The sequence below is a fragment of the Acanthochromis polyacanthus genome, chromosome 4, assembly GCF_021347895.1.
Source record: "Acanthochromis polyacanthus isolate Apoly-LR-REF ecotype Palm Island chromosome 4, KAUST_Apoly_ChrSc, whole genome shotgun sequence".
Lineage (NCBI taxonomy): Eukaryota > Metazoa > Chordata > Actinopteri > Pomacentridae > Acanthochromis > Acanthochromis polyacanthus.
The window spans coordinates 23221639-23246376 of record NC_067116.1 but is presented as its reverse complement, the minus strand read 5'-3'; the positions used below and the strand labels follow the sequence as shown (position 1 = coordinate 23246376).

The window sequence follows — 24738 nt, the reverse complement described above, 5'->3', positions numbered from 1 at the left end:
GGTGGAATATTCCTTTAAACCAACCTAAATTTCATGTTTTGATCATTATCAAGTGAGAAACCTCAGTCCAGACTCCTCATAATGACTGTTGGATTAGGTTCATTTTGTCGTTATATACTATACGAAACTGTTACTTATTTAAACCGACATTCAGAAAAGATGGTTACCTTGCTGACATGTTTCGACAGCTTCTGCTGTCTTCCTCAGAGCATCATCTGACGTTTGGTGACGTGTCCTTTTTATCACGTGGTCGGCTTGACAGATGCCTCCCGCCGTCCGGTGGTCTCCAGAGGATGGTGTCCCAGGTGTGCGAGAAGGCCCCCTCGTCCCAGTTCATGGTGCAGCCTGCCCGCTTCCTGATCTCAATGGCTTCCTTGATCCATCGTCTCTGTTTATTAGTCTCTGAGGCTATAATCCTCCCCCCGTCCCAGTTCATAACGTGGTTTTGTCTTCTGCAGTGAACTGTGATGGCTGATTTTTTATTTTCTTGTTCGGCTTGCTCTTTTTGTGCTCTTGTGAAGCGTCCAGTTGTTTCCTTTTGACATTCTGTTTGGTGTTCCTTTCTTCTTGTTTTGAATGACCTGCCTGTTTCACCAATGTACGTTTTGTTACATGATTTGCACGGTATTTCATAGATCATGTTGCATTTATTGTCCGGGTCTATTCTGTCTTTGGGATGGACTAAAAAGCTGCCGGAGTTTTGTATGTGGCTGTGTTGATGTTATATTTTCTCATAATGCGTTGTATTGGTTCCGTTATGATGTTTTGACGTACCAAGGAGGGGTTTAATGATTTCAACTAATGCTTTTGAGAGGTTGTAGGTGACTGATCTGATGCTGTCAACTATGGGGCGTAGTGGTGTGTCTTTTTTATGTATTTTTGGTGTTCCATATATCCGGGGGGTAACGTTAGCGGTGGGAATAAGGTGGCTGTATGCTTCCGGCGTTATCTGATTGAGCTCTAGCAATGGTTTTAATAAAGTTTTTAGTGTTCTTTTAGTGTTCAGTCACCTACAACCTCAAAGGTTCTCTTAAAAAACTCAAAAACATTATATTCCAGGTATTGTTTTTTCAAAATAATTTGCATTAACAATATGAATTTATAGGATTAGATAATTGTATTTTCGATTAAATTTGACATTAATGAAACTTAAAGCTACCTGCAAAATTAGCTTTTTCACTAGTGCTTTCATGCAAATAAATTGGTAATATTAAATATTCGCGATCACCTTTGCAGCTACAGCAAATTAATTCACACCCAAAGTTTACTAAAATCCACATTTATTTATCAATGACAATTAAATCTTTGCAAGAGTTCTACTTTCAAAAGTAAAAATTGAAATGTAAATATACAATGGACAATATTTTGTAGGAACATGGCATAGGACAGAAATGTCTGTTTGGCAAAAGCTAAACCAATCAAACATTTTGTATGATATTATCACTCCTCTCTGAAGAGTTTTACAGCCGTTTCCTCTGTCAGAAACTCAGAGCACAGTTGATCAGTTTTCACTTGAGAAATTTCAAACTTGTCTGGTGGACCTTTAAACATCTACGTCATGATGATTTTCTCTCTGAGACCCAGTTGTGCGTTGGAAAAGTGTTTCGTTTGGGCTTGTTTGTTGTCATCAGGCAACCAGCTGGACCTGCTGGGCTCTGTAGGTGTCAAAGTCCTCAGGAAGAGTGTCTAAAAGCAGATACAGCAGAAGGTCAGTCCACTTATTAGTGAGCAAAGTCTCTTTTGTCTTTTATAGCTGCATTTATATCTCTACTTTGCATTTACAGTAGGAGGCTTTTAAAAATTAGTCTAGTCACCGAAATGAATAAAGTCTGTCAAAACCATAGACTGTATATAAAGATGGACGTAGCATCTGGCTCCAAATTTGAAGCCCACCCGGAAGTGTCAAAAACTTGCAATATCACGCCGTCCGCTAGGGTTGGCTCCAAAAAGCTTTTTCTCCATAGACTCCAATTCATTTTTGGAAAAAATAAAATTTGATAGACTGATGTTCTACAGCTCAGGATTTTTTCCCCGTTAGTTTTCATGGTCAAGATGAGAGATCAGGTGGCCGATCTTAAAATAAATCAATACTGAATTTTAAATAAATCGTTAAAGTTGGCGGAGCCAGGGGGCGTGGCTATACTTGATAGACAGCAACAGAAGCCTCTGTGGTAAAATGTGGGCGGGATAAGAGAGTCTTCAGCCAATCCTGCCCCTAGTTGCTCTCCGGTCCAGCCTGTTTGATGACGCTTTTTACGTCACTGGCTCCAAAAAATCCAAAACGGCGACCAGGAAGTAGCAAAATCCGGGCTTCATTTCCTCGGCGTTGAAACCAACGGGTGACGTCACGGTTAGTTCACACCTGCTCAAAATGCTCTTTCCATGTCCATCAAATGCATTGATGTAAAATGTGCAAATGTGTTAGCGCTCCTTCTTTAACCTTTATATTCTAAAATCAAACATATTAGACTATTTACAACCATTTAGCTTTGTAGTAACTGAAGGTTATATCCACTGACAATTGTTAAGCTCCTGAAAAATGCAGAAAAAAAAAACATATATACAGTATATATACCAGTAAATGCCCAGTTAACTGAAATAACGTGACTGCACTAACAAGTGTTCAGAGTAGGTTCCAGCCATCATCCATCCCATCAACCCTTTAAACATCTTCACTGACCGTTACAGCGATAACGCAGGTTGGCCCAAATGATGTTCTCCTGGGAGAAGCAGAAGACTCCAAGTCTACCTCCTCTCATCGTGGCATCTATGATGACGCCTGTGTCTGCCACCATCTGGGTACCCTCATAGAAACGAACTCTGCGAACAAATGCCAGAAACATCGGAATAGTAGATTCAGTGTTTCTCCTTCTTTGCAAACTGGACTAAATTGTAACAGTTACATCTTCAGTTTAGTTTGTTGCTTTAGTTGTATCTGTCAGTCCACATCTTTAGTCCAGACTGAAATACCCCAACAACTATTTCATAGATCTTCATGACTGTTTCTACAGATATTCATGGTCACCAGAGGTTCGATTCTATCCACCCTACCACCCAGTGAGGTAGTGTTATGATTTCAAAATTCTAAATAAATTGATATAAACAATTAGAAATAACAATCATTATTGTTACAGATATGTGCTTCTCCTACATAAAGTATGTTTACTCAGCACATGGAAGTTACGATGTCCGACGTATTCTACGAGTGGCCAGTTGTACCATAAATAGCATCATGGGTGTTCTTTTATATTGTCGTTATGCTTGTATTTGAATAGGTCTGTTCATGCATGCAACGTTTGTGCGCTTCAACCTCAGCACTGGTTGTCATAAGTTTCTGGTACCGTTATTTTGGGGCTAAACCCCTAACCTGATTCCACCAAAAGGTTCACATTTTGGACTTTTATTGGCATTCAGGAACACCTATTGGCTAGTCACATTCATGGATGTCAGAGGATAAACTGTTCAGAGTTTGGTGACCCACAAACTTTTCATGCAGCGCCATCATTAGTTTAAACTGGTGTATGACCAAAGCTTAGCTTCAGCTGTACTTTGTGTTTAGTGTTAATTATTAAATGACAGTGCTCTAAACCAAAACGGTGAAAATGACTATCCTGCTTAGCATCAGCATGTTAGCAGTGTCCTGTGGGCATTTTAGTGTGTTGATATTAGCATTTAGCTCACTGTGCAGAAGTACAGAACCTCAGAGCTGCTGCCGCTGCTTCAGATTTTTGATCTTGAAGGCATGACTACAAACAAATTATAAATTAACAGCACGTTCGCTGCAGTCAGCAAAGTTCATCAGACTTATTTCTCAAAGAATCAAGAGTGAGTGAAAGAAACATGACAAAAGATGATCCCGTTTTGTCAGCTTCAACATTAAAACCACCTGCCTAATAATGTGTAGATCCCTTTAGTGTCACCAAGCACATCACTCACCTATAAAGTCACAGACACAGGACTTCTGTGGGTGTCCTTTGTTGCCTGACACTAGATGTCTTTGGTCTACCACACTTCTAGGTGGGTGGATTATGATGATCAATAGAATTCAATTCAGCTGTTCGTCGTCGTAATGTTGTGAGTGATCTATGTAAAACTGTTAATGACCTTCTCCTCTAACCACAGACTGTATATGAAACACATTATGGCCACAATCGCTAGTTTCAAGTCTCTTTCAATACAGAATGGTGTTTACTCTTAATGCTATGGTCCCATTTAGGGTAAGATCAATGATAAAGCCGTGAAGCGGGATATTTAGTGATTGACAGTTAACGTGTCGTGTCCTCACGTTCTCAGTCAAATCCACGGTTCACTTATGTCTGGCCTGAAAACACCAACATAAAAACAGAACAATGCCAAACTTGAGACTTCAAAACAGTAACCCACAAACCAGTGGATGACTCATGGTCACTACATCCCTATTTTCTTTACAGTTTATGCATCCAACTCACAGCAAACTATTAGACAACACATTTTTCAAAATAAGTTGACCCTGTAATTCAGAGGGTACCTGATGTAGCCGTCAGCAGGCCGGTGCTGGAGGAACCAGCGGTAAGAAGTTTTATCTTTCCAGCCAACATTGCGAGCGTCTTTCCACAGGAGTTTCACCTGGTCGCTGGTGTCGCCGGTGTGCCACAGGGCGTTCCTTAGATTCTCACCTGGACCTGTGTCTGACTTTACTGCCTTTTCAAAGACACCAAACGACAACAAGACTGAATTTTCTGGACTCAGTAATATCATGTTGCAATCGGTCAGCAAGTCACAACAGTTCTCGTATCTCAGATGTTTCTGTTCTGCTTTTGGAAGAGCAGAACACTTTCAACTATAAACTTAGATTACCAAAATCCATCAGTAAAAGCTGGTCACTGAGGTTTATTCCAAAAAATTGACTCGATCATGTCTTGCTCCAGAATAGCTCTTTGTCTGAGAAATATGTCAGTATCTTTCTTGAATTTATAAACTGTAACCGAACAGCATATTATGCTTTGTAGATCAGATAAAAGTGATTAATAGGAACATTTTCTGGGTTGTGAAAGAAATTTCCTCTATAAAACGCTGCTTTTCTCATTGACTCTTTAACCCTCCTGTTGTCCTCATTTACGGGCACCAAAAAATATTTTTCCTTGTCTGAAAAAAATTAAAAATTCAGCTAAAAAATTCCCCAAATTTCTGACAATTTGCAAAACCTTCAGGAAGAAAATTCCAGTAATTTCTTAAAAGTTTCCCTTCAAAGATTTATTTTTTGAAAAAAATCCCCCAAATGTGACAAGAAAATTCTTGTACATATTTTCAAAAAATGATTCAAAATTTTCCAAAAAATCCTAAAAATATCTAAAATGATTAAAAGTTCTAATATTTTCTTAAAGAACATTCACAACAAAATCAGCCAAAATCCAGCGAATTTCGTTGATTTTGGTTGATTTTTTTATGAATGTTCTTAAGAAGCTTTTTTTTTAACATTACTTTATTTACACCAAAAACTGTTAAAAGATTTCTCAAATATGTTAAAAAATATGGACATCAGAAGTTTCACTGGAAAATATATTTTTTTCCACATTTTCAAACTTTAAAACGGGTCAATTTGACGCGCAGAACAACACGAGGGTTAAACAGACTCCAATACACTGTTGGACCACTTACCTTCAGGAAAAATGCCAGACATCTGGATAACTGCTCTATAAAGTGTTAAAATGATTTATCAACTAATAATAAAGCCAGTAATAATGGATTATAACCCTTTTATAAATGGTCCTTTATCCAGATATGGAACTGCTGTTCCTCATAGCTAAACTGCTCTGCTGTACATGTATTTTCTGTAAATTGTACATCTAAAATGTGGTATTTCCTTCTCTTGTACAACCTTCAGTTGGATGCCTGGTTCTGCCACAGCTCTGAACGGGTTTGCCTGCCAGTAGATCTGCTCCACCTGCTTCCACATCACCACGTAGAAACTGGAGCTGTCCTGGTAGCCGAAGATAAAACCAGCATAGTCGTCGTCCGTTACCGTATTAACATGAAACGTCCCTTCAAAATCCACACCGCTGAAAGCAGTGTAACCTGTGGCACAGACAGTTCCACACAGATATCAGAGTCTGGTGCAGAACTTGTGTAACCTCTGAGGACCAGACAAATTTTAGATATTTTCTGTTTTTGTCTGGCGTGCAGACTAGACTGAGCAACAATGTAAAGAAAGTGAAGTTAAACCCATTATCACTGTGAAATCGATGTTTGCCATAATCAAAACTCAGGTCAAGTGTAGCTTGCTGCTAATTTAACACAAATATTGATCATTTGTGGTCGCTGTTCTAACTGAAAAGTCCGATACATCAGTAGTTTCCAACATAAAACGCTTACATAGTAATTTATCCTACATTATCTATTTATGTAATTTACATATCCTACGACTTTCTTGAGGATAACCCAGGATGCTGTCAGGAATTTAAGGCTAAGAGAAGACTGCACTGATTTTCTTTCAAGTGTTAGATGAGAACACCAATACCACTCCAATGTTTGTGCAGTAAATATGAAGCTACAGCCCACAGCTAGTTAGCTTAGCTTAGCATGAAGACTGAAGACGAAAGGAAAGAGCTAGCAAACATAGCAATTAGTTGGCTTTGCATGTGTTGATAAGTGGATCCTTCAACATTTAGACAAGTCCAGGCTAGCTGTTTCCCTCCTCTTTGTGCTAAGCTAAGCTTTAATGCTGCTGGTGGAGGCGAAATAAGTATCACACAGACATAAATGTGGTATCAGTGTCGTGGCACCTGGCAAGAAACTAAGCTAATCAGGTTTCCCAAAATGTAAAAAAAAAAAAAACTCCTTTTTTAAAAAATTAAACAGATGTTCTTACCAACAGCCAAGCCAGGATCACTGTTCATAGTCTGCACAATTTCCCTTCCCTGCACAAGCAGAACAGTGGGAAACTCAAGAAACTTAATTTGTTGCAAAGTATTTTCAGGTGTAAAAACACAACAGCAAAATCAACCAGTTGACCTGATTCAGCACCACCCAGTTGGGGTCGATCTGTGCGTCTCCCTCTGGGTCTAAAACGACGGTCTGGTACTCTCTGAAGTCAGTGAGGGTGACCTCAGCGTTTTCTGGACAAACATCAATGGTGTCGACGATGGTGTCATTGTCAAAATCCGTCTCGCAAACATTTCCTACACCATCACCTGGGAGGACAGATAGTTCCTTAATTACCTAATTAACACCCAATGAAATGATGCGAGGGATTATACCCACCATCAGAGTCCTCCTGCAGAGGGTTGGGGATCAGACGGCAGTTGTCAGGACCAGGTGGCAGCAGGTCTGGAATACCGTCGTTGTCATCATCATCATCACACTCATCTCCTTTTCCGTCTTTGTCAGTGTCCAGCTGAGAGCTGTTGATGACGGCTGGGCAGTTATCCCGAGAGTCCTGGTGACCATCACCATCACTGGACAAGAGACAGCTAGATTTTATGGCATGTGCGGATATTGACTTTGAGTGTACAAAAATCTTCTGCAGATGGTTCAAAAAGCATCTGCTTGTCTTCTAACAGGAAAAGTAAAGATAATCCACCACCAGTACTGACTTTGCCTCACTCCCTTCTGGTCTGTGTTAGGATTGGTTTTAGGATTTTATCGTTTGTTTTTAAGGCTTTAAATGGGTTGGGCCTTTTTACTTAGCAGAATCTTACATCTTCATAGCCTGGTTAGAGCCAAGATGTAGGCACAAGAATCATGCCTTCGTATTCAGGTAGGGCTTGACACCCAGGCTCCATCTCTTACCGTAGTACTTTATATTCTTTTTTGGTGGCTTTTAGTGGCATTATTTATGGATCTGTCTTCCTTCTCATTGCGTTTTAGCGCTTTCTGTGGTTTGCATTAATAGTTGTGTTCTACTTCGGTTCAATTGTTGTTGTTTTTAAAGCCGTTTTATGAATAAATCTGACTTTGACGTATACATGTATGTGATGTGATTGATGAGACGCCACAATACCTGTCCTTGTTGGTGTCACAGGGGTCTCCAATCAAGTCATTGTCCGCATCCATCTTTGGAACACATGGTTAGATGTTGTCAACATTAAATTCTTAAAGGCTAGTGTTAATTTTGACACAACACAATAGGAAGCATCAAGGCAACAAACCCAACGATGACAATGATCACTGCAGCTAACAAGAAAATGTGGAATGAACTCACTAAAAACCTCTCAGCTTCATATATACAATGCTAATTATGAAAACACTCTTGCTCTGGAGACATTTTTATGGATTCCGTCGCTGTCTAATGCTGCAGGTATCTAATAAACTTGGAGAAAATACTCTTACTCTTAGGATTTTTAAAAAAAAATCCTGGATTATAATTATTCTTGGAGAATATCATTTATCTGAGCTATTTGCTGTACAGAGTTAGAGTCTGTTTTCAAGCTTAATAAAAATCCCTTCAAACAAGTTGAAGTGAGCTACAACACTCGTGTGCCTATCTGTTAATGTGACGACTTGCTGTTCGATCTTGTGCCATGTTGACAGTGATACAGAAGTGTTATTAATGGCATGTATGGAGTGAGAGTGCTGTTGCAATTTTTACGAAGAAGTGAACAGGGTGTTAGATGAGACTGTCTTAAAGAAGCCTAAAAGGCTGTCACCTGATGTGGGTAAAAAGCCCTGATTGGTTGATATCTCTTGTGATAAGCTACACTTTATAAAGCCTGAAAATGGCACTAAGAGAGCATACAGAAGTCTATGTTACAATGGCCCAATAATGCCAATAACAGCAAAAGCTTGCCCATCCAAGCTTTAAGCTAAACTAAATTCATTAGTGTCAACCCAACTACAGCCCTAAGTTCAACCCCAGAGAGCAGCACCGCAGCAAACACTGTTTGAAAAGGAAGCAGACACATGGGGTAGCATTAGGCCTTTGTTTACTATATACAGTAACCAACAGAGTTCTCACCTGGTCAGGGTTAGGAACATATGGACAGCTGTCACAGGCGTCTCCCACATTGTCTCCATCTCGATCTTTCTGGTCAGCATTCGGAACCCTTTTGCAGTTATCCAGGTGATTCAGGATTCCTGAAATTAAAAGGAATATCAGTGAATATTGAATGTAACTTTAAGTAGCGAATACATGGTCCTAATTTCATCTCCAGGATAACAGAGGGATAATCTGCTTTCAAACCACTGAATTTTGAGTCTATTTTAATAAAGCTAATAATAACTTAAGTACTCACCATCCCCATCGATATCTTCATCACATTCGTCACCAAATTTGTCCTCATCTGTGTCCTTTTGGTCGTTGTTTTTCACTGCACGGCAGTTGTCGCAAGCATCGCCGAAGTCGTCCTCATCAACGTTGCGTTGGTCCACGTTGGGCACCAGCACACAGTTATCCTGTGAAGGAGAGGTTTTAGTCTCTGCCAGCAAAGACATGAAAAACATATGTACACACGTTTAGTTTTTTTTTTTCATTAATGTCTTTTAAACACCAACCTGTGTGTTCAGGATCCCATCCCCATCTGCATCTTCATCACAGGCGTCTCCAATTCCATCACTGTCGGCATCTTCCTGACCAGAGTTGGGCACAGTGAGGCAGTTATCCTGAAAAGAAAAGCAGACAACAAGAAAGGAAAATAAGCAGACAGGCACTATCAAGATAATGAAGTTTGTAATAATTAACTGCAATGTGTTTGATATACGGTGATCTAGAATTTCAGGCTTGGGGCACATTGGCAGTTTGTATTTTTATTGATTAAGGGATACCATCAGTGAAGATTCTGATTGGTCCCAAGTTCATTCTACAGCATAACAGAGACTACGGAGCCAGAATCAAGGAGAAGATAAGAGCCTTGCGCCTCAAAAAGAACAAGGAGTCCTAAAACAGATGATGCTCACTACACAAAGTCCTGATATCACCATCACTGAATCAGTCACATGAAAAGTCGGAACATATTGAGACAATAAATCTACAAAACAACTGTGGCAAGTTCTCCAAGACATTTCGAGAAATGTTTAAAAATTGCACTTTATGTGATGATAATTATCAAATGTCTTTATATTTATACTTTCGGCACCTTCACTTTACATTTAATGCCTAAACCTTCTGCATGGTACTACATACGGTCACATTTATGCAAAACCTTTATTTGTTTGTGGCTGAATAAACTGTGATCATTTACGCTGATGATTCTGTTCTTTAATTTCACACTTCTTACACACATGAAGGAGACTCACCTTGTTACAGTTCCTCTCCGGACATTCCAGTTTGTCATCGGGGAAACCATCGATGTCAGTGTCGGCACCACAGAGGTAGCCGTTACCGGCCCATCCAACTCCACACTGTGAAGACGGACAGTATTAAGAGCTGCACTCCCTGTTTTCAGCGGCCTTGCTGTGTTCTGCATACAGTGTCAAACAGACCTGTGATTTCACAACATCTGACACAAGAGACACAAGATGAGAGACTTTTTCATGGCCGTTTTTGCACTGAAATATAATTGTGACACCTTTTCGGTTTTCTAATCTAAAGTTTCATCATTCACCCGACACTCAATGGCTCCCTCTCGATGGACGATGCACTCTGCACTCGCGTGGCAGGGGTTGGGCTGGCCGTTCCCACAGGCTCTCTCAGGTTTACAACCACGTCGCTGATCCCCAACATATCCTGGCTTACAGGGACCACATCTGAAGGAGCCCTGATCATACAGAGGCAATAAAAACATCACAGGGGTGTCAGGGTGAAGCTGGGGTCCTACATTAGTATCATAATCAAGCTCCAAAAGCAGCTCTCCAGACAGTCAACAAGGATCCACTGTCCTGGATGGTGTATGGCTTCTATTGATTTGAATAGAAATGTTGACTTCATTGGTCTCTATTGAGGAATGTTCATTGCCTGGAAAATCCAGACTGACTTTATTTATGTATTAATATAAATACAAATAAAGGCAGTCTGGCATTGTGATGATAGGAGACGATTTCAAAAAGGAGGGGCTAACGAATGCAGCTTGAACGAGAAAGAACCAATCAGCATAACACGGATGTGACGCACAAACAAATCGACCTTGAAGTCCATGTAGTCCAAACAACAATGGCATGCAGCTGAGAAAGCGTCACGGTGAATGATTACTGCCGTTTTTGTCACAAAAATCTGCGAATACATGGGGTACTCTCAAGTACAACACTTATTTTTCAAAAGGCTACGCAACAAAAGACTCCTTCCGAACGATTAGCGGTGTTAGGAATAACTTTAAATCGGAGCCAAACCAAGTCGGTGCGTATGTGTAAAAGTTGCTTAAATTTACTTACACGTTTGGAACGGGATTTTCCTCTGTACAAACAATGGCAAGAAGGCGAAAGTAACGAGCCATCCACTGCCTCCTCATCGTCGGAAACGTCAAGTGAAAAGAGGCAACAACTAACGCCATCCAAAATGCCAAGAGACCACAAAAAGATTCGCTTTAGCCCCCCTCCTCCTCCGGCATCATCTTTATGGGTAATCCAAGCGCTGAAGATGACGCAGCATTAACTCCCGCCTCCCGTGCTATGATTGGTCGTACCAAATTGTACCGGGAGGGAAACGCGATTCAATTCACACAATACCAAACTGACTCTCCTGTATCTCCTAACATGGAGATAGGAGATTACATGGAGATTCAGTTTGGATTTTCCAAGCTAGAATGTTCAGGCTGTAGCAAAAGAAAATAGACAGTTGTAGAAAGTTTTTGGTTGTTGAGTGAATTGATGATTTAAGATGTGGTGAAAACCCCACAGGCTGGTGTTATATAATGATACTTCACTGGTAAAACTATCCATTCAAGTAAAATCATTTGGGAATAGTTGGAAATCCTTAGGTCTGAAACAGAGCGTAGCCAGGGGTTTTATTTCCACCCATCTTGGACACTGCTACATGCAATCCAACTAAAACATGGTTGTTCTCAGACACCACTGTGGTCACAAGGTAAATAAAGGCTGATGCTAAGTTTTAGTGTCAAGAAGAAGAGAAAGTATTGTTCAGTTATGTCCTTTACACAGAAATATGTATCGAAAGCCTTCTCAACAGAAGCCGCAGGGGTTAGTTTCACAAAGAACGAGGCAGCTCTCTTGCTTTACAGACACTCGTGTGGATTCTGCTGTAGTTTAATGCAGCAGATATTTAATAAACTCAAAGGAGAAACTTTCTCTGCGGTGTTATTGGTCAAATATTGGTGTTGAAATTTGGAAAAAGCCTTCCCTTAATCTCTTCACACAACTCAAAGTACCGTTGCTTCTGGATGCTTATCCATGAATGTGATAGCATGCAATCCAGACTTATGTAATGCTGAAAGTGACACAGAAACGTTTCTAGGTCCAAAATAGACATGCTCAGTTGCTGTCAGATCATGAAAAGTGTGTTTAAAAGGGACTGTGACTCTGGCAAACTTCACATAAATGTCTAAAGTTGTCTATTGCATCTGCTGGATGTTCTATCTTGAAGGATTTTATGAAGAATTTGGGGTAGATTTGACTATTTAAATGAAAAAAACATGGTTTACTGCTCAGTTCCATTCACTCGGTTTCAGAAAATAACTTTTGCTTTTGAAAAGTTACTCAGGCATTTTACTGGAAAATTTATCAAAGAAAAGTGTTTATCCTGACAGACATTACAAAACATGGCATGAAATCCTTCCAAAGAATATTGTACAGGTAATATTCTTGTGAGCATTATATTCCGGTTAAGCACGACAGTCAGTGATTTATTGTAGATTTGTAGTGATTATACTCACAGGGGTGTTCATACACACAGAGTTCTCCACACAGCCTCCATTGTTGGAACCGTCACACTCGTTGATGTCTTTGCACACCTTGAAAGGGCAAACAGGAAGACAGAAAGCACAAGCTCGAACTTGAGTGGTTTTCCACTTTAAGAGTGAAATCAGAGACAGAAAGGAATGAGGTGCAGCGGAGTGAAGTCGGGTCTGTACAGAGGATTAATGTGGTGCTGAAGCAGTCTGTTTGACAAACTGTCTGTGGAAAGACACTGGATGCAGGAAGGAACTGTTGAGAAGGGGAATTTATTCATCATCAAAAATATCAACAACCTCTTCAAAGTGAGAAGATATTGTAAATGATTAATTGATATTTTTGCAGTTTTCTTTAGATTAACTTTTTTTATGTGTATATACACAAGTCTTCTCACACTGATATGATCCTTTGGATTTTGTTATCTAGGTAAGTATGTACTAAAAGACAATCTATTTCCACCACTACTGCGATTATCACTGCTTACCCTGCTGTTGTCCTCATTTACAGGCACCCAAAAATGTTGTTTCCTTGTCTGAAAAAAAATTCCAAAAATCTGCAAAAAAAATCCCCAAATTTTTGAAAATTTGCAAAACCTTCAGAAAGAAAATTCCAATAATTCCTTAAAAGTTCTATTTTTTAAAAAATCCCCCAAATTTGGCAAGAAAATTCTTGTAAGTATTTTCAAAAAATTTGTAAAAATCTTCCAAAAAAATCCCCAAAATATCTAAAGTGATTACATACATATCACTAATATTTCTAATATTTTCTTCAAGAACATTAAAAAAATCAATAGATTTTGGTTATTTTTTGTGAATGTTCTTCAGAAGCATTTTTAGCATTTCTTTTTTTCCCACCAAAAAAAGTTAAAAAAAATTCCCCAAAAATGTTGAAAATGTGGACATCAGAAGTTCCATCCATCCATTCTCTATACACCGCTTTATCCTCACTAGGGTGGCGGGGGGTGCTGGAGCCTATCCCAGCTGACTCGGGCGAAGGCAGGGGACACCCTGGACAGGTCACCAGTCTGTCGCAGGGCTACATATACAGACAGACAGTCATACTCACATTCACACCTACGGGCAATTTAGAGTAGTCAATTAACCTCAGCATATTTTTGGACTGTGGGAGGAAGCCGGAGTACCCGGAGAAAACCCACGCATGCACAGGGAGAGCATGCAAACTCCATGCAGAAAGATCCCAGGTCCAGGCCGAGACTTGAACCGAAGATCTTCCTGCTGCAAGGAGAAAGTGCTAACCACTACGTCACTGTGCAGCCCGACATCAGAAGTTTCACTGTGAAATTTTTTTCTCCACATTTTCAGATTTTAAAATGGGTCAATTTTGACCCGCAGGACAACACGAGGGTTAAAGATCACAGAGTAACGGTTTGAAAGGAGTTAAATGCTGCTTACTGACTGACCTGTTTGTTGGCTCTGGCGTACGTGAGGCCGGCGCCCTGAACCTGAGGTCCGTGGTACCCAGCAGGACAGGATCCGCAGCGGAAACCTGGGGAGGTGTTGATGCAGCGAACACCCATGTGGCAGGGCATCACAGTGCACTGAGGACAACAGAGGACAGACACACATGAGGATGTTATCGAAGGATGTGGATCTGGCTCTGCTGTCTGTTATCATTAGAACTGTGCTCTGGTACAAGCTGGCTAGAGTTACTGCTTGTTTTGGCATGAGGTCAGACAGATGTCAGAATAGGGTTTTAATGGTGCCCATTCACTGTAGGTCATAGCAGGGAGATTACAGTGACTGATAGCATCAACTATGGCTGCATTCCATTTAAGTGAGGCCCTCCAGCAGGACTGGAATATCTTAATGTGACACGTACACCTTGTCAACAATGAGTATTTTACAAAACAGACATTTTCTTCTACATGTGAGGTTCTCATCCACATGCAAAGAGCGATTCTAGTTAAACTCCATCTTAAGTATGAAACTCTGTCACACTTAAGTCTGCACATATTCATTGTTGTTTAGAGGAATGAATGTATCTGACACTACAGTAATGCCAGATATTTATCAGTTTCTTTGAGTTTGGTTTACACCAACAAATAAAAGTTTACGGCTTCACTGCGACACTTGTCCACCGTGGGAAAGCCTGTTTGTCTGCTGTGTCCAACACTCATTGTTCCATCGCATTCATGTCGAAAGTCTACCAAAAACAACAAACAAACAAACTGACATAATGTTCCTCTCTGGTATTTGATGTGTTTGTTGTTGGAGACTGGTCCTCCATGCATGTTAGAGTATTTTCACATGTTTACTGAGGTCCATCCATCATCTAAACAACATTTAATCCTCATTAGGGTGGCGGGGGGGTGGGGGTGGAGTCTATCAGCTGACTTAAAGGGGAACTTCGTTTTTTTTTCAACCTGAGGTCTGTTTTCATATGTAATTTCATACATGTGAGTGATTGAGAAATGAATTTTCGACATAGCTCCAGTATTTAGCCAGGCAGGCAGCTTCGCAGCTCAGCTAGCAGCTCAGCTCGCGACAAGTATGGGGCAACTGGCCCCCCCCGCGTCAAAGTCCGCCCTAACGTGCTTTTTTCCCCACACTGACCGGCTCGGATAGTCTCAACGAGTGTCCCACAATATACTAGAGATGAGAAGTGAACGAAAACCTCCACATTACCTGGCGATCGCTCTTTGTTGTGGTCTGTATCCAAATCTCAGAACGCTAGAAAGAAAATCTCGTTCTGAAATCGCACGATAGCTTGCGCCAAAACACCGGTTTTACAAGGTTTTACAGTGCTGTTACCCACTCAATCTACAGAAGAGCTCTAATAAGTGTGGCCATCTCCGCCACCCCCACCCCACCCCCCGTCGGACGTTACGGGGCGGAACGAATATTCGGATATTCATCTTTAACCCTTTAAGCTTCAGTCAATTCCAGCCGTTTTCAGTACAAAAAAATCGCTAATATTCTATTTTTAAATAAAAAAAATGACAAAAAATACAGGGAATATTGGACGCACATCGCGAGGTGCATTTCCTTGAAAACGACCGATTCGTGGATTTTATACCGACTTCAGGACATGTTTTGGACAAAATAGTTTACTGGCTTGTGTGGTCTGGATGTAAAAGGTTGGATTATGGCCGTTTTTTGTGGAATCTTTTTTTCTGTGTGTAATAATGAACCCGGAAATGTGAGTCGCGCTGTGTGCGTTGAAGCCGTGTATAGAGAACGGATGGATGAATATTTGTTTTTGTCGGACAAATGTGTTTTTCTCACCCGCTGTGGTAATCGCATCTGAAAGTGGTTTATACCGGCGGATTCATGAGAATCTAAGCTTTCCATCGGCGTATAGTGTTTGTATAATCGGGTTTGCAGCCGTCGGACATTCTTGAAATTCCTATGCAAATTATGTAATGTATGGCAGCATGTTTTACAATGCAGTTACATATGTTGTATCACAGACATGTTTTTCAGATTTATTCATATTGCAATATAACATATTACCTGTATGAACTAGATAGTCACCAAAATGCTACCTGCTCTTTTATTTATTTTTTATAATTTGTTATTGCCCCTGTGTGTAGAATCTTAATGCATCATATCATATTTTCTCATTCACATCATTTCTGCAGCATTTTTCTTTACTTTCAGAGTGTCTGTTTATCAATACAATATCATACAATACAGCATCATATCCTGTATTTGTCTTGTACATTAAACCTCTGCATACCTCGTCCACATCGGTGCAGTGGGTCCCATTACCCTCCATACCATCAGGACAGGCTCCACACTTGATGCCTGCAGGTGTTTCCATACACTTCACCCCGGGGTGGCAGGGATTTGGCACACAGGAGGGACGAGGCTGCATCCCTCCCATCCCTGAGGAGAGAGATCAGCCGTCTTCTGACTCAAAGCACTGAAACTTCTCTTTACATGTTACTGATTTTGGTTTGTTCTCATGATCTGTCATCTCATACAATTAGTTCTGATGGATTCTGCAGTATGTTAACTTTATCTGCTGATATGATAATCCTATCAAAATACATCAGTGTTATATATTCTGTCCTAATTATATTAACAAATGTTTTTCTTGCAGGTCTTCAGATTTTTTTTTTTTTTTCAGGTCCAGGGTTCAGAGAATTCAGGTTCAATTAAACCCATGTGAAAAAGTTTGAAAATTGGCTGCATTAAACACATTTGGACAAAGCTATAGGCTTTAAATTAAACTATAGAAACTCTATTTTTAAACATAAACGTGTGTAAATTCTTGAGAAGGTGGCAAATCAACTCACCACAAGCTTCACACTCCATCACTGTGTTCTTCAGGAAGACCATCTCTTTAATCTGGAATAGATTCATAGATGAAGGTTTAATTTTTTTTACATTCCCGTCCTGATTTACTGTTTGTCAAAAGCTATGTTTGGTCATTAGGAAATTACAGTAAATGTCATTCGAAAGCAAGAATTTTCTTCTGTCAGAAAGAAAGAATTCAACAAGTTTTTTTTCTTAATTGAAGGAGGCCTACCTGTTGTTTCAGAAGCTCTTTAATCTCAGCCAAGGCGAGGTTGGTCATTTTGATCTGACTGATAATTTCTCCATCTGGATGTGAGAAGAAAACATGAACCAATCAGCTATGGAAAATTATCCACAAAACCATCTCAACGAAGCAGCCTGCACAAACACACCTTCTTCACATCCACGATATATTGATGGAGAACACTCGACCACTGTTTTTAGCTTTATGTCAATAGATTTACAGCAGATAGTCTCTTTGTCCAGCCATGCATCCCAAAAAGGCACATTTTGAGGGAAATTCATTTTCTTTTAGATGAAGTTTGTTTGTGACGTATCACAAATTTCTAATCAACGTGTCTTTGTCATTTATCATAGGTCTGTGACTTTCAGCCAACCAGTTTCAGGAGGCCGGACTCATTTAGAAAATGGAGGTTTCAGACATGATGTGAGAAGGCTGTATTTAAATCCAAACTATAATATGTTACTGAGCCAAACAGTGAGTGAACATAAACTTAAACCTAAAGTCTAATTGGACATGAAACCCACTTTGTTACCAGACCAGGAGAATCATGAGAGCATAATAAAAAATGCAGTTTAGTAACACAGGAATGCAGTTTTTGGGTCACAAAGCTGTTCAATCATCTCTCTGCCATCATGTTTTGTTGCTGAACATTTGAAGACTGCAGTCATAAAGTCTAACAGAAAAGGAGCAGCCCACTATTAGCAACCACGGACCAAAACCAGACATTCTTTTTGTAAGTAAAAGAATCAAAATAAATCGCTTTTAAATCTTAAATTGCAACATTAATGATATACAATCTGGGTTTTGTTCCAACCACAACACTGGGATAGCTTCCATTTAGGTTCTGGTTAGTAGTCTTAAGAAAACTGATTCAAGCCAAGTTTAGTTCAGATCTTATTAGATTTTGGTGCTTTTCACACAGTTGATCACACGCTTCTTCAGGACAGACTAGAGAGCAGCACTGTGCTCACAGGTTCAGTGCTAAACTCATTTCATTCTTAGCTTCAGGACAGAAATAATTACTCTGCCAAGGAAATGGCGGAGTTATGTGAGGGCCAGTACGTGAATCTGTCTGTGTGAAACATTACGGAAAAACAGACCATCGGATTTGGATGAAATTTTCAGGGAAGGTCAGAAAGGACACAAGGACCAAGTGATTAAATTTTGGCAGTGGTGCGGCTTATAATGTGGATTCAAAGCTTTGTTAAAGATTTCCCATTGCCAGACACAGCAGCCTGCACTGCGTCGCTGGAACCATGACGTGAACACTGTGTCTGCTACCTGCTGACGATCACATGATTGCTATCCTCCTACAAATTGCCCATTATTTATCAGGTGGAAATCATACAAGGAACAAACGATTAAACTGTAGGGTGTTCCTCATCAACTCCTGCCGACCGCTACATATTTAGCTCAGGTATGTAGCAAACCGCAGCCGGACACGTTAAGTTCAGCCATCAGCCTTATTTGAACACAAATTCACCTTTCGGTCCTTCCCTCATTTCTTCACTGTAAAACCTTGTCCCCGCTCGGTGCTTCTCAGCTTAAACACATCCTTTGGTAGACAGCAACAGCGTGGAACCGGTTTCTATCATCTTTATGTGAATTTTATGACTTTTTGGCAGGCAGCGTCTTCGTCATATCAAGTAACCGCTTCTTAGACAACACTTCCTGTGCCGCTGGAATGGTTACAAAATAAAAGCCCGAAACATTAAAAATCCGCCTTCAAAATATAAACATGGAGGGAAATGTTATTTTAACAGTAGCAAAACAAAGGCTTGCCAGAAGTGATGAACTCATCAACACACCTTCATAAGTGTAATTTACACGCAGTTAGGTATTCATATACAACATGCACATACACAACACATGCCTGTACTCCACACAAGGTCATTTTTTATTAAACATTTCATCCGTTGGAAATAATACGCCAACTGAGCAGCCTTAGCAGAGTACTGTGCTCTCTGAGTGCTTTTCAAGTTACTAATTATCCTTCTGAGCAGATGAACATGATGTGTGAGGTTCCCCAATGCTCAGTCCTTGGACCTCTTGTATTTAATATTTATATGCTGCCATATAAATATTTTTTTCTTGTAAAAATTTTGAAATAAGTGACCTTTGGTTCACAGAAATTAGCTTTTAGAGGTTAAATCAATGACCAAAAAGGGACTTTAGATTTTCAATTAAACTAAGAAACTCTGCACTGCCTTTGAGCGAACATGTTGCACTTCTTCTTTGTATTTATGTCTGTGTTCTTTACTTTTTCATCTCCTCTAAACACTATAGCTACCACTTCCACTTAGGATATTATTGTTTTTATGCATAATATAAATCATTTTTATTGCCTTTATCTACACGTGAAATTGCCCTTCTGAGAAGAATATTTTAGGATCATTTGTTCAACAAAATGTTTTGACGTTGAACCAGAAATATAAGAGAGTGAAATAACTTGACATGACAGGAGAAGGTCATCAGCTACACTTAAAAACTGACAAAAGACAACATTCCAATCACCTCCCATAATGCATATACTTTTGGGCTCCTTTTCAAAACACAGTTACAAGGTGATTTACATTGAAAAAAATAAAAGTAGAAATTGTGCAGCTCTGGTTTGCTTCCAGACGCTTCTTTGCAGTGCATCAGTTTTCCTATGAAAGCTTTGTTGGCTGGATATTCTGGGACTAGAGGCTCACTGGGGAGCAGATATGGACATGTGTGTGGGGTTCCTGTACAAGATGATCCACTGCCTGTCTAACACAGAAATCTAATACCTGGCATTCCTCAGCCACCGCAGGTTTCCTTTGCATCCACAACCCACGCATTCACTGGAGATGTTTTGATGGCAGCTGCAAAATATATTTTCCAGATATGGAACGATACAAAGTTTTCTGGAGGATACATTGCTCAGGCTCACATGCTTGCACGACCTATACTCTGTGGGAATCCGGGTGTTTCTACAGTGTAACTCTGTTCCAGATATGATACAGTATGATCTGGATTTTCGATGCAGATTATCCTCTTTCAACCAGCTGTCAACGATTGGAAAATCACTGTCTAACCCAGAAATGCTAAAAGGATTGTCTTTCATGTGGAACCACAACATGAGAATCCTGTTTGGAATGAAAAATTGAAATTATAAACAGTAAAACTCTCAAATTTATCTCCCTTTGCTTTATTTCGTCTAGTAGTGAGCTTTTTTGTTGGCCAGCTGATATTACCATACCAGCAGCTGTTTACTAGGTTTATATTGGGATGTGACTGCCACCCCACTATATTAACTATCCACTGTGTATTTTCAGTGTCTGAAATGTGAGACACAGTGAGGATTTTTTTGTGTGCTATGCAGAACTGAAAACTTCCCACAGTGCAGTCAGTTCCATCTTTGATGATGCCAAGTGACTCATCTTTGCTATGAATCTGAAATCTCACTGCTGATGATTGAGCAAACTATTCGGAGTCATTTAGACAGGGAGCCGTAAATGAGTCACCAAGCCAGTGATTCTGAAAACAGCAAATATCAATATTCTCTGATGACAGTTTTTAGTTTTATTTTTCCATCTGAGCAGAGAACTGCAATGTGATTTACTTTGAGGCAAAAGGATAAGATGAAGGGAAAATGTTTAAGCACAGAGTTGAACAATACATAAGTCAGATAGCAGCTGAAAATGCACATATCGATGTGGACAAACACTTTTTCATTTGGAACCTAAGTCGCTCTCTTTTAGCTGTGTTTTTGGTCCCCACCAGCTTCTGTGGGAAACATCTGGCTCTTCAGGTGCTAAACGCTCCACTGTGTTCACCAGCTAGTTGGTAGCCGTGTCTGTCTGCTGTCTGGTGCTGAGCAGGGATTTACATGGTGTTTTTAGAGTCTTGTGCTTGAAAACAGCTGCCTGCCGTGGCCGAAATGTTGCCAAAGCTGCTTGTCCTGCCATCAATTCTCTGTAAGTCCATTCTTATGAAAGACATACAAAGCGTAGATGCTTCTACCCTCCCAACACTAAATGTTTTCTTTTAAAATATTGCAAAAACTGCATTAATTATAAGAGCCAGAAATTGTAAAGACATAAATAACTGGGACATTGAGTTCAGACAGCACACTTACTTCAAATCCAAGCTAAAAATTGTATTATTCCAATAAAATCACTTTTTAATCTACACGTCTCATTTAAAAACTGTTAACCACATTCTGTAAACAACTAAAGCGTCTTGCACTACTTGGTGACCAAAATTCAGACAGTCTGCTGAACTGCAGGCTGTTTTCATAGAGCAAATTAATTGTTGTAAAAGTTGATTACAGGTTTATTTGAGTTTTGTAAAATAAACAAGAAAATAAATTAGACTTTTGTTGATTTTTTGGGGAGAATTTTTGCAACTATGATTTTTGTTATACTTCACAAAAGACATTATTGAGTTCTCTTTACTTCTAGCTATGGTTGTTCCATTTCCATGAACTTTATCTTATAGTGATCATGAGACCATAGTGAGTAAAATTGTGGCAGTAACAAATAAAAAACAGAAACTAACTGAGGTGTAGAGAATTCAATTTCGCCCGCCAAAATGAAAAAAAGGCACCCTCTGTTGTCAGATCCTGCAGATGCCAGGTGATGTGCAGCTGGTAGTTTCCTGTCGGATCACGCTGCTTTGACTAATTAGCCCAACAAGACCCCAACATCCCCTCTTCTCATCTATTTTGCCCGAGTGCCACCTCTTCCCCCAGAGGAGCTGTACGAGGGCAGGAGTCTCCTGAGCAGGAAATGTGTTCTTCTCATTAGTAGCAACTCTGTTTACTGAATGAATTCCACAGCAGAGAGAAAAGATACTGCAAATAAATCACCCTCGCCGCTAATAGAAAGGTTGGGACCTGGATGACAGAGAGCTTGCAGTGATTGTTTTCCCTCATTGTGTGATGGATGTTTCAAACGCTGGTTTCCTCTGAGCCCCTTCAGAAGCTTTACGAGTCAACTGAGGTGCTAATTTTTAATGAAAAAAGCAGTAAAAAGCAAATCCTCTTTGAAAAATAAAACTTCGCTGCGACTGTATTTCTTCAGTTTGTTAATTTCTCACCCGTCTTAGTCATTTGGGATGTTTCTCTACTTTTGTACCTTTGTAGTTTCTACGCTAATAGATTCCATAAAAGCAATATCCCTAGAGGATCAGTAACTTTGCATTTCATAGTTTCCCCACTCCATAGTCCAAAGCAAAACACGATAATGCTTTATTAACTCATGTTCTTTGTTGCACCTGCTGTTTGCCCACATCACATCTTATGCATTGTTGGATGATTTTTAGCATCATTTTTATTATATTTTTTATGTCGTCTGCAATCAAGTTCAGCTAACTCACTAAAATCCCTAATAAACATCCAACAGAAACATTTTCCTCACCTCTCTGTGCTGCTACAGCGTTCCCTCCCCACAGCACACAGGTCAGCCCCACCAACCACAGCATGGTTTAATATCTGCAGCAGAAGAATCCGTTCAGGTACAGCAGCTTCGTCTCTTCTCTCTCCCTCCTTCAGCTCGGTGTCAGGGCTCTTCTTGCAAACCTGCTTCCAGCAAAGTTTTGGGAGGATTTCCTTCCCCTGCTTTGGTTTTTATACCCCACCATCACCCCCTCTTCACTCTGAGTTACATCTTCATCCCTTCCCTTAAACCTCCAAGAGAGACGGTTGCACAACACAACACACCCCCCGCTTACGGTACAGTGTAATATAAGCTTCAGTGGTTAAAATAAACTATGAGGCTTCAGTTTTACAGAACAATGCAGTTTGTGTATAACTGAGGTTTATGGTTGATGTTCAAGAAAAAGCTTCCAGGGTTGACTTTTGAATTCAGACTTGTTGAGTTGTTTCCCCAGCTGGTTGTTTGCATACTTGTTAGTTTCCTACTTTGGAAAAGATGTTCCAATCAGACATTAATATCTGAGTAAGATAAGTGAATATAGTCTGTTTTGCTACATTGTGAGGACTACTTTTGCTAAATTTCTATTTTATGCTTCTTGGAAATTATTAAGAAGTCAGTGCATGATGTTTTATGACACATAACAGTAGGCTTTCAGATGAAAAAGGTAGGTTTTTACAGCGGCTCTCTTGAAAATGCTTCTTTTTCTCACAATGGGCCATAAGGGAGTCATCTGTGTCCCTCACGGTAAACCTAGGAGCTCCTTAGCGTTCTTTAAGACATTTCACCTCTCATCTAAGAGGCTTCTTCAATCCTTCGGGCAAGAGATGAAGAAGCCTCTGACATGAGAGGCAAAACGTATTTGAGAACCCAAAAGAGAAGTCCAGCTGCTTTCTGCTGAAGCTCCTTGGATTGTTTGAGCCGCTGTTGTGCAGGTGAAGGGACTTCTCTGCTGCATCTGGAACAAGTACATGTTCCTGAACAATTTTGAAGCATGAACGGGACTGATGGCTGCACACAGTTGCTTCAATTCCACCATTAGCAGCAGCAGCCTCCATTATCTGCACTGACAGCAGCAGTGGTTACAGATCTATCTGAAATTCATCCATCCATCCATTATCTATACAGCGTTTAACCTTCACTAGGGTCGCAGAGGGCTGGAGTCTATCCCAGCTGACTTAGGGTGAAGGCAGGGGACACCCTGGACAGGTCGCCAGTCTGTCACAGGGCTACAAATACAGACGAACAGTCACATTCACACCTACAGACAATTTAGAGTTATCAATTAACCTCAGCATATTTTTGGACTGTGGGAGGAAGCCGGAGTACCCGGAGAAAACCCACACATGCACAGAGAGAACATGCCAACCCAGGCTGAGATTTGAACCGGGGATCTTCTTGCTGTAAGGCGAAAGTGATAACCACTACTCCACTGTGCAGCCCTACCCAAAATTCAGCTCAACTTAAACATGAACTTTGCACTGTACACCATCTTTTCTGTTTGCAAACTTTGAAATAAGTCAACTTTCTCTCACCTCTCTCTTTTTCTCTCATGTGACACCATCAAGCAAAGCCTGCAGCTCGAAGATTCCCAGTTCGCATCCCGACCTGGACCTTGGATCTTTCTGCATGGAGTTTGCATGTTCTCCCTGTGCATGCGTGGGTTTTCTCCGAGTTCTCCAGCTTCCTCCCACAGTCCAGAAACATGCTGAGGTTAATTGGTGATTCTAAATTGTCCGTAGGTGTGAATGTGAGAGTGATTGTTTGTCTCTATGTGTAGCCTTGTGATAGACTGGTGACCTGTCCAGTGTGTCCCCTGCCTTCACTCTAAGTCAGATGGGATAGACTCCAGTCCCCTCATGATCCTAATAAGGATTAAGTAGTGTTTAGACGATGATGGATGGATGGTCCAACATGTGTATGAATGCACAGTTCAAACCTCTTTACTGTCCAAACTACCGTTATAATGCATGTTTTTTATTGATAAACCCGACCATCACTGGTCACTCTCCCTTTCATGATGTTGCAACCAAACTGTGTGTTTTTAGGTAACAGAAATTATTCTAAGTGTCAATGT

General features: G+C 40.3%; 1 protein-coding gene across 2 annotated transcripts; it reads right to left on the bottom strand.

The window, feature by feature from the left end:
• Positions 1-1263: 1263 nt before the first annotated feature.
• On the bottom strand, positions 1264-22807 carry comp (cartilage oligomeric matrix protein). 2 transcript variants are annotated; one of them, XM_051947712.1, is made up of 19 exons: positions 22647-22807; positions 17251-17324; positions 17018-17069; positions 16456-16604; positions 14177-14314; positions 12738-12815; positions 10518-10670; positions 10210-10314; positions 9469-9576; positions 9210-9369; positions 8933-9051; positions 7979-8031; positions 7240-7433; positions 6991-7169; positions 6848-6896; positions 5858-6054; positions 4508-4680; positions 2681-2820; positions 1264-1686 (listed from the first exon to the last, which is right to left on the bottom strand). In XM_051947712.1, the coding sequence occupies exons 1-19, from the start codon at positions 22708-22710 to the stop codon at positions 1628-1630; spliced, it is 2244 nt and encodes a 747-aa protein (XP_051803672.1). In that variant the 5' UTR covers positions 22711-22807; the 3' UTR covers positions 1264-1627. The 2 variants fall into 2 exon arrangements, with proteins under 2 accessions (XP_051803672.1, XP_051803673.1); XM_051947713.1 differs by lacking the exon at positions 22647-22807 and having other exon boundaries at positions 16456-16595; positions 17251-17319.
• Between the last annotated feature and the right edge of the window lie 1931 nt (positions 22808-24738).

Excerpts from the sequence above, each read along its gene's own strand:
- comp (XM_051947712.1), bottom strand. The coding sequence starts at position 22,710 with ATGCTGTGGTTGGTGGGGCTGACCTGTGTGCTGTGGGGAGGGAACGCT. Across the intron at positions 7,170-7,239 it reads TCTGCAGGAGGACTCTGATG|GTGATGGTGTAGGAAATGTT; the intron begins GTGGGTATAATC and ends CTGTCCTCCCAG. Across the intron at positions 6,897-6,990 it reads ACTGGGTGGTGCTGAATCAG|GGAAGGGAAATTGTGCAGAC; the intron begins GTCAACTGGTTG and ends CTGCTTGTGCAG.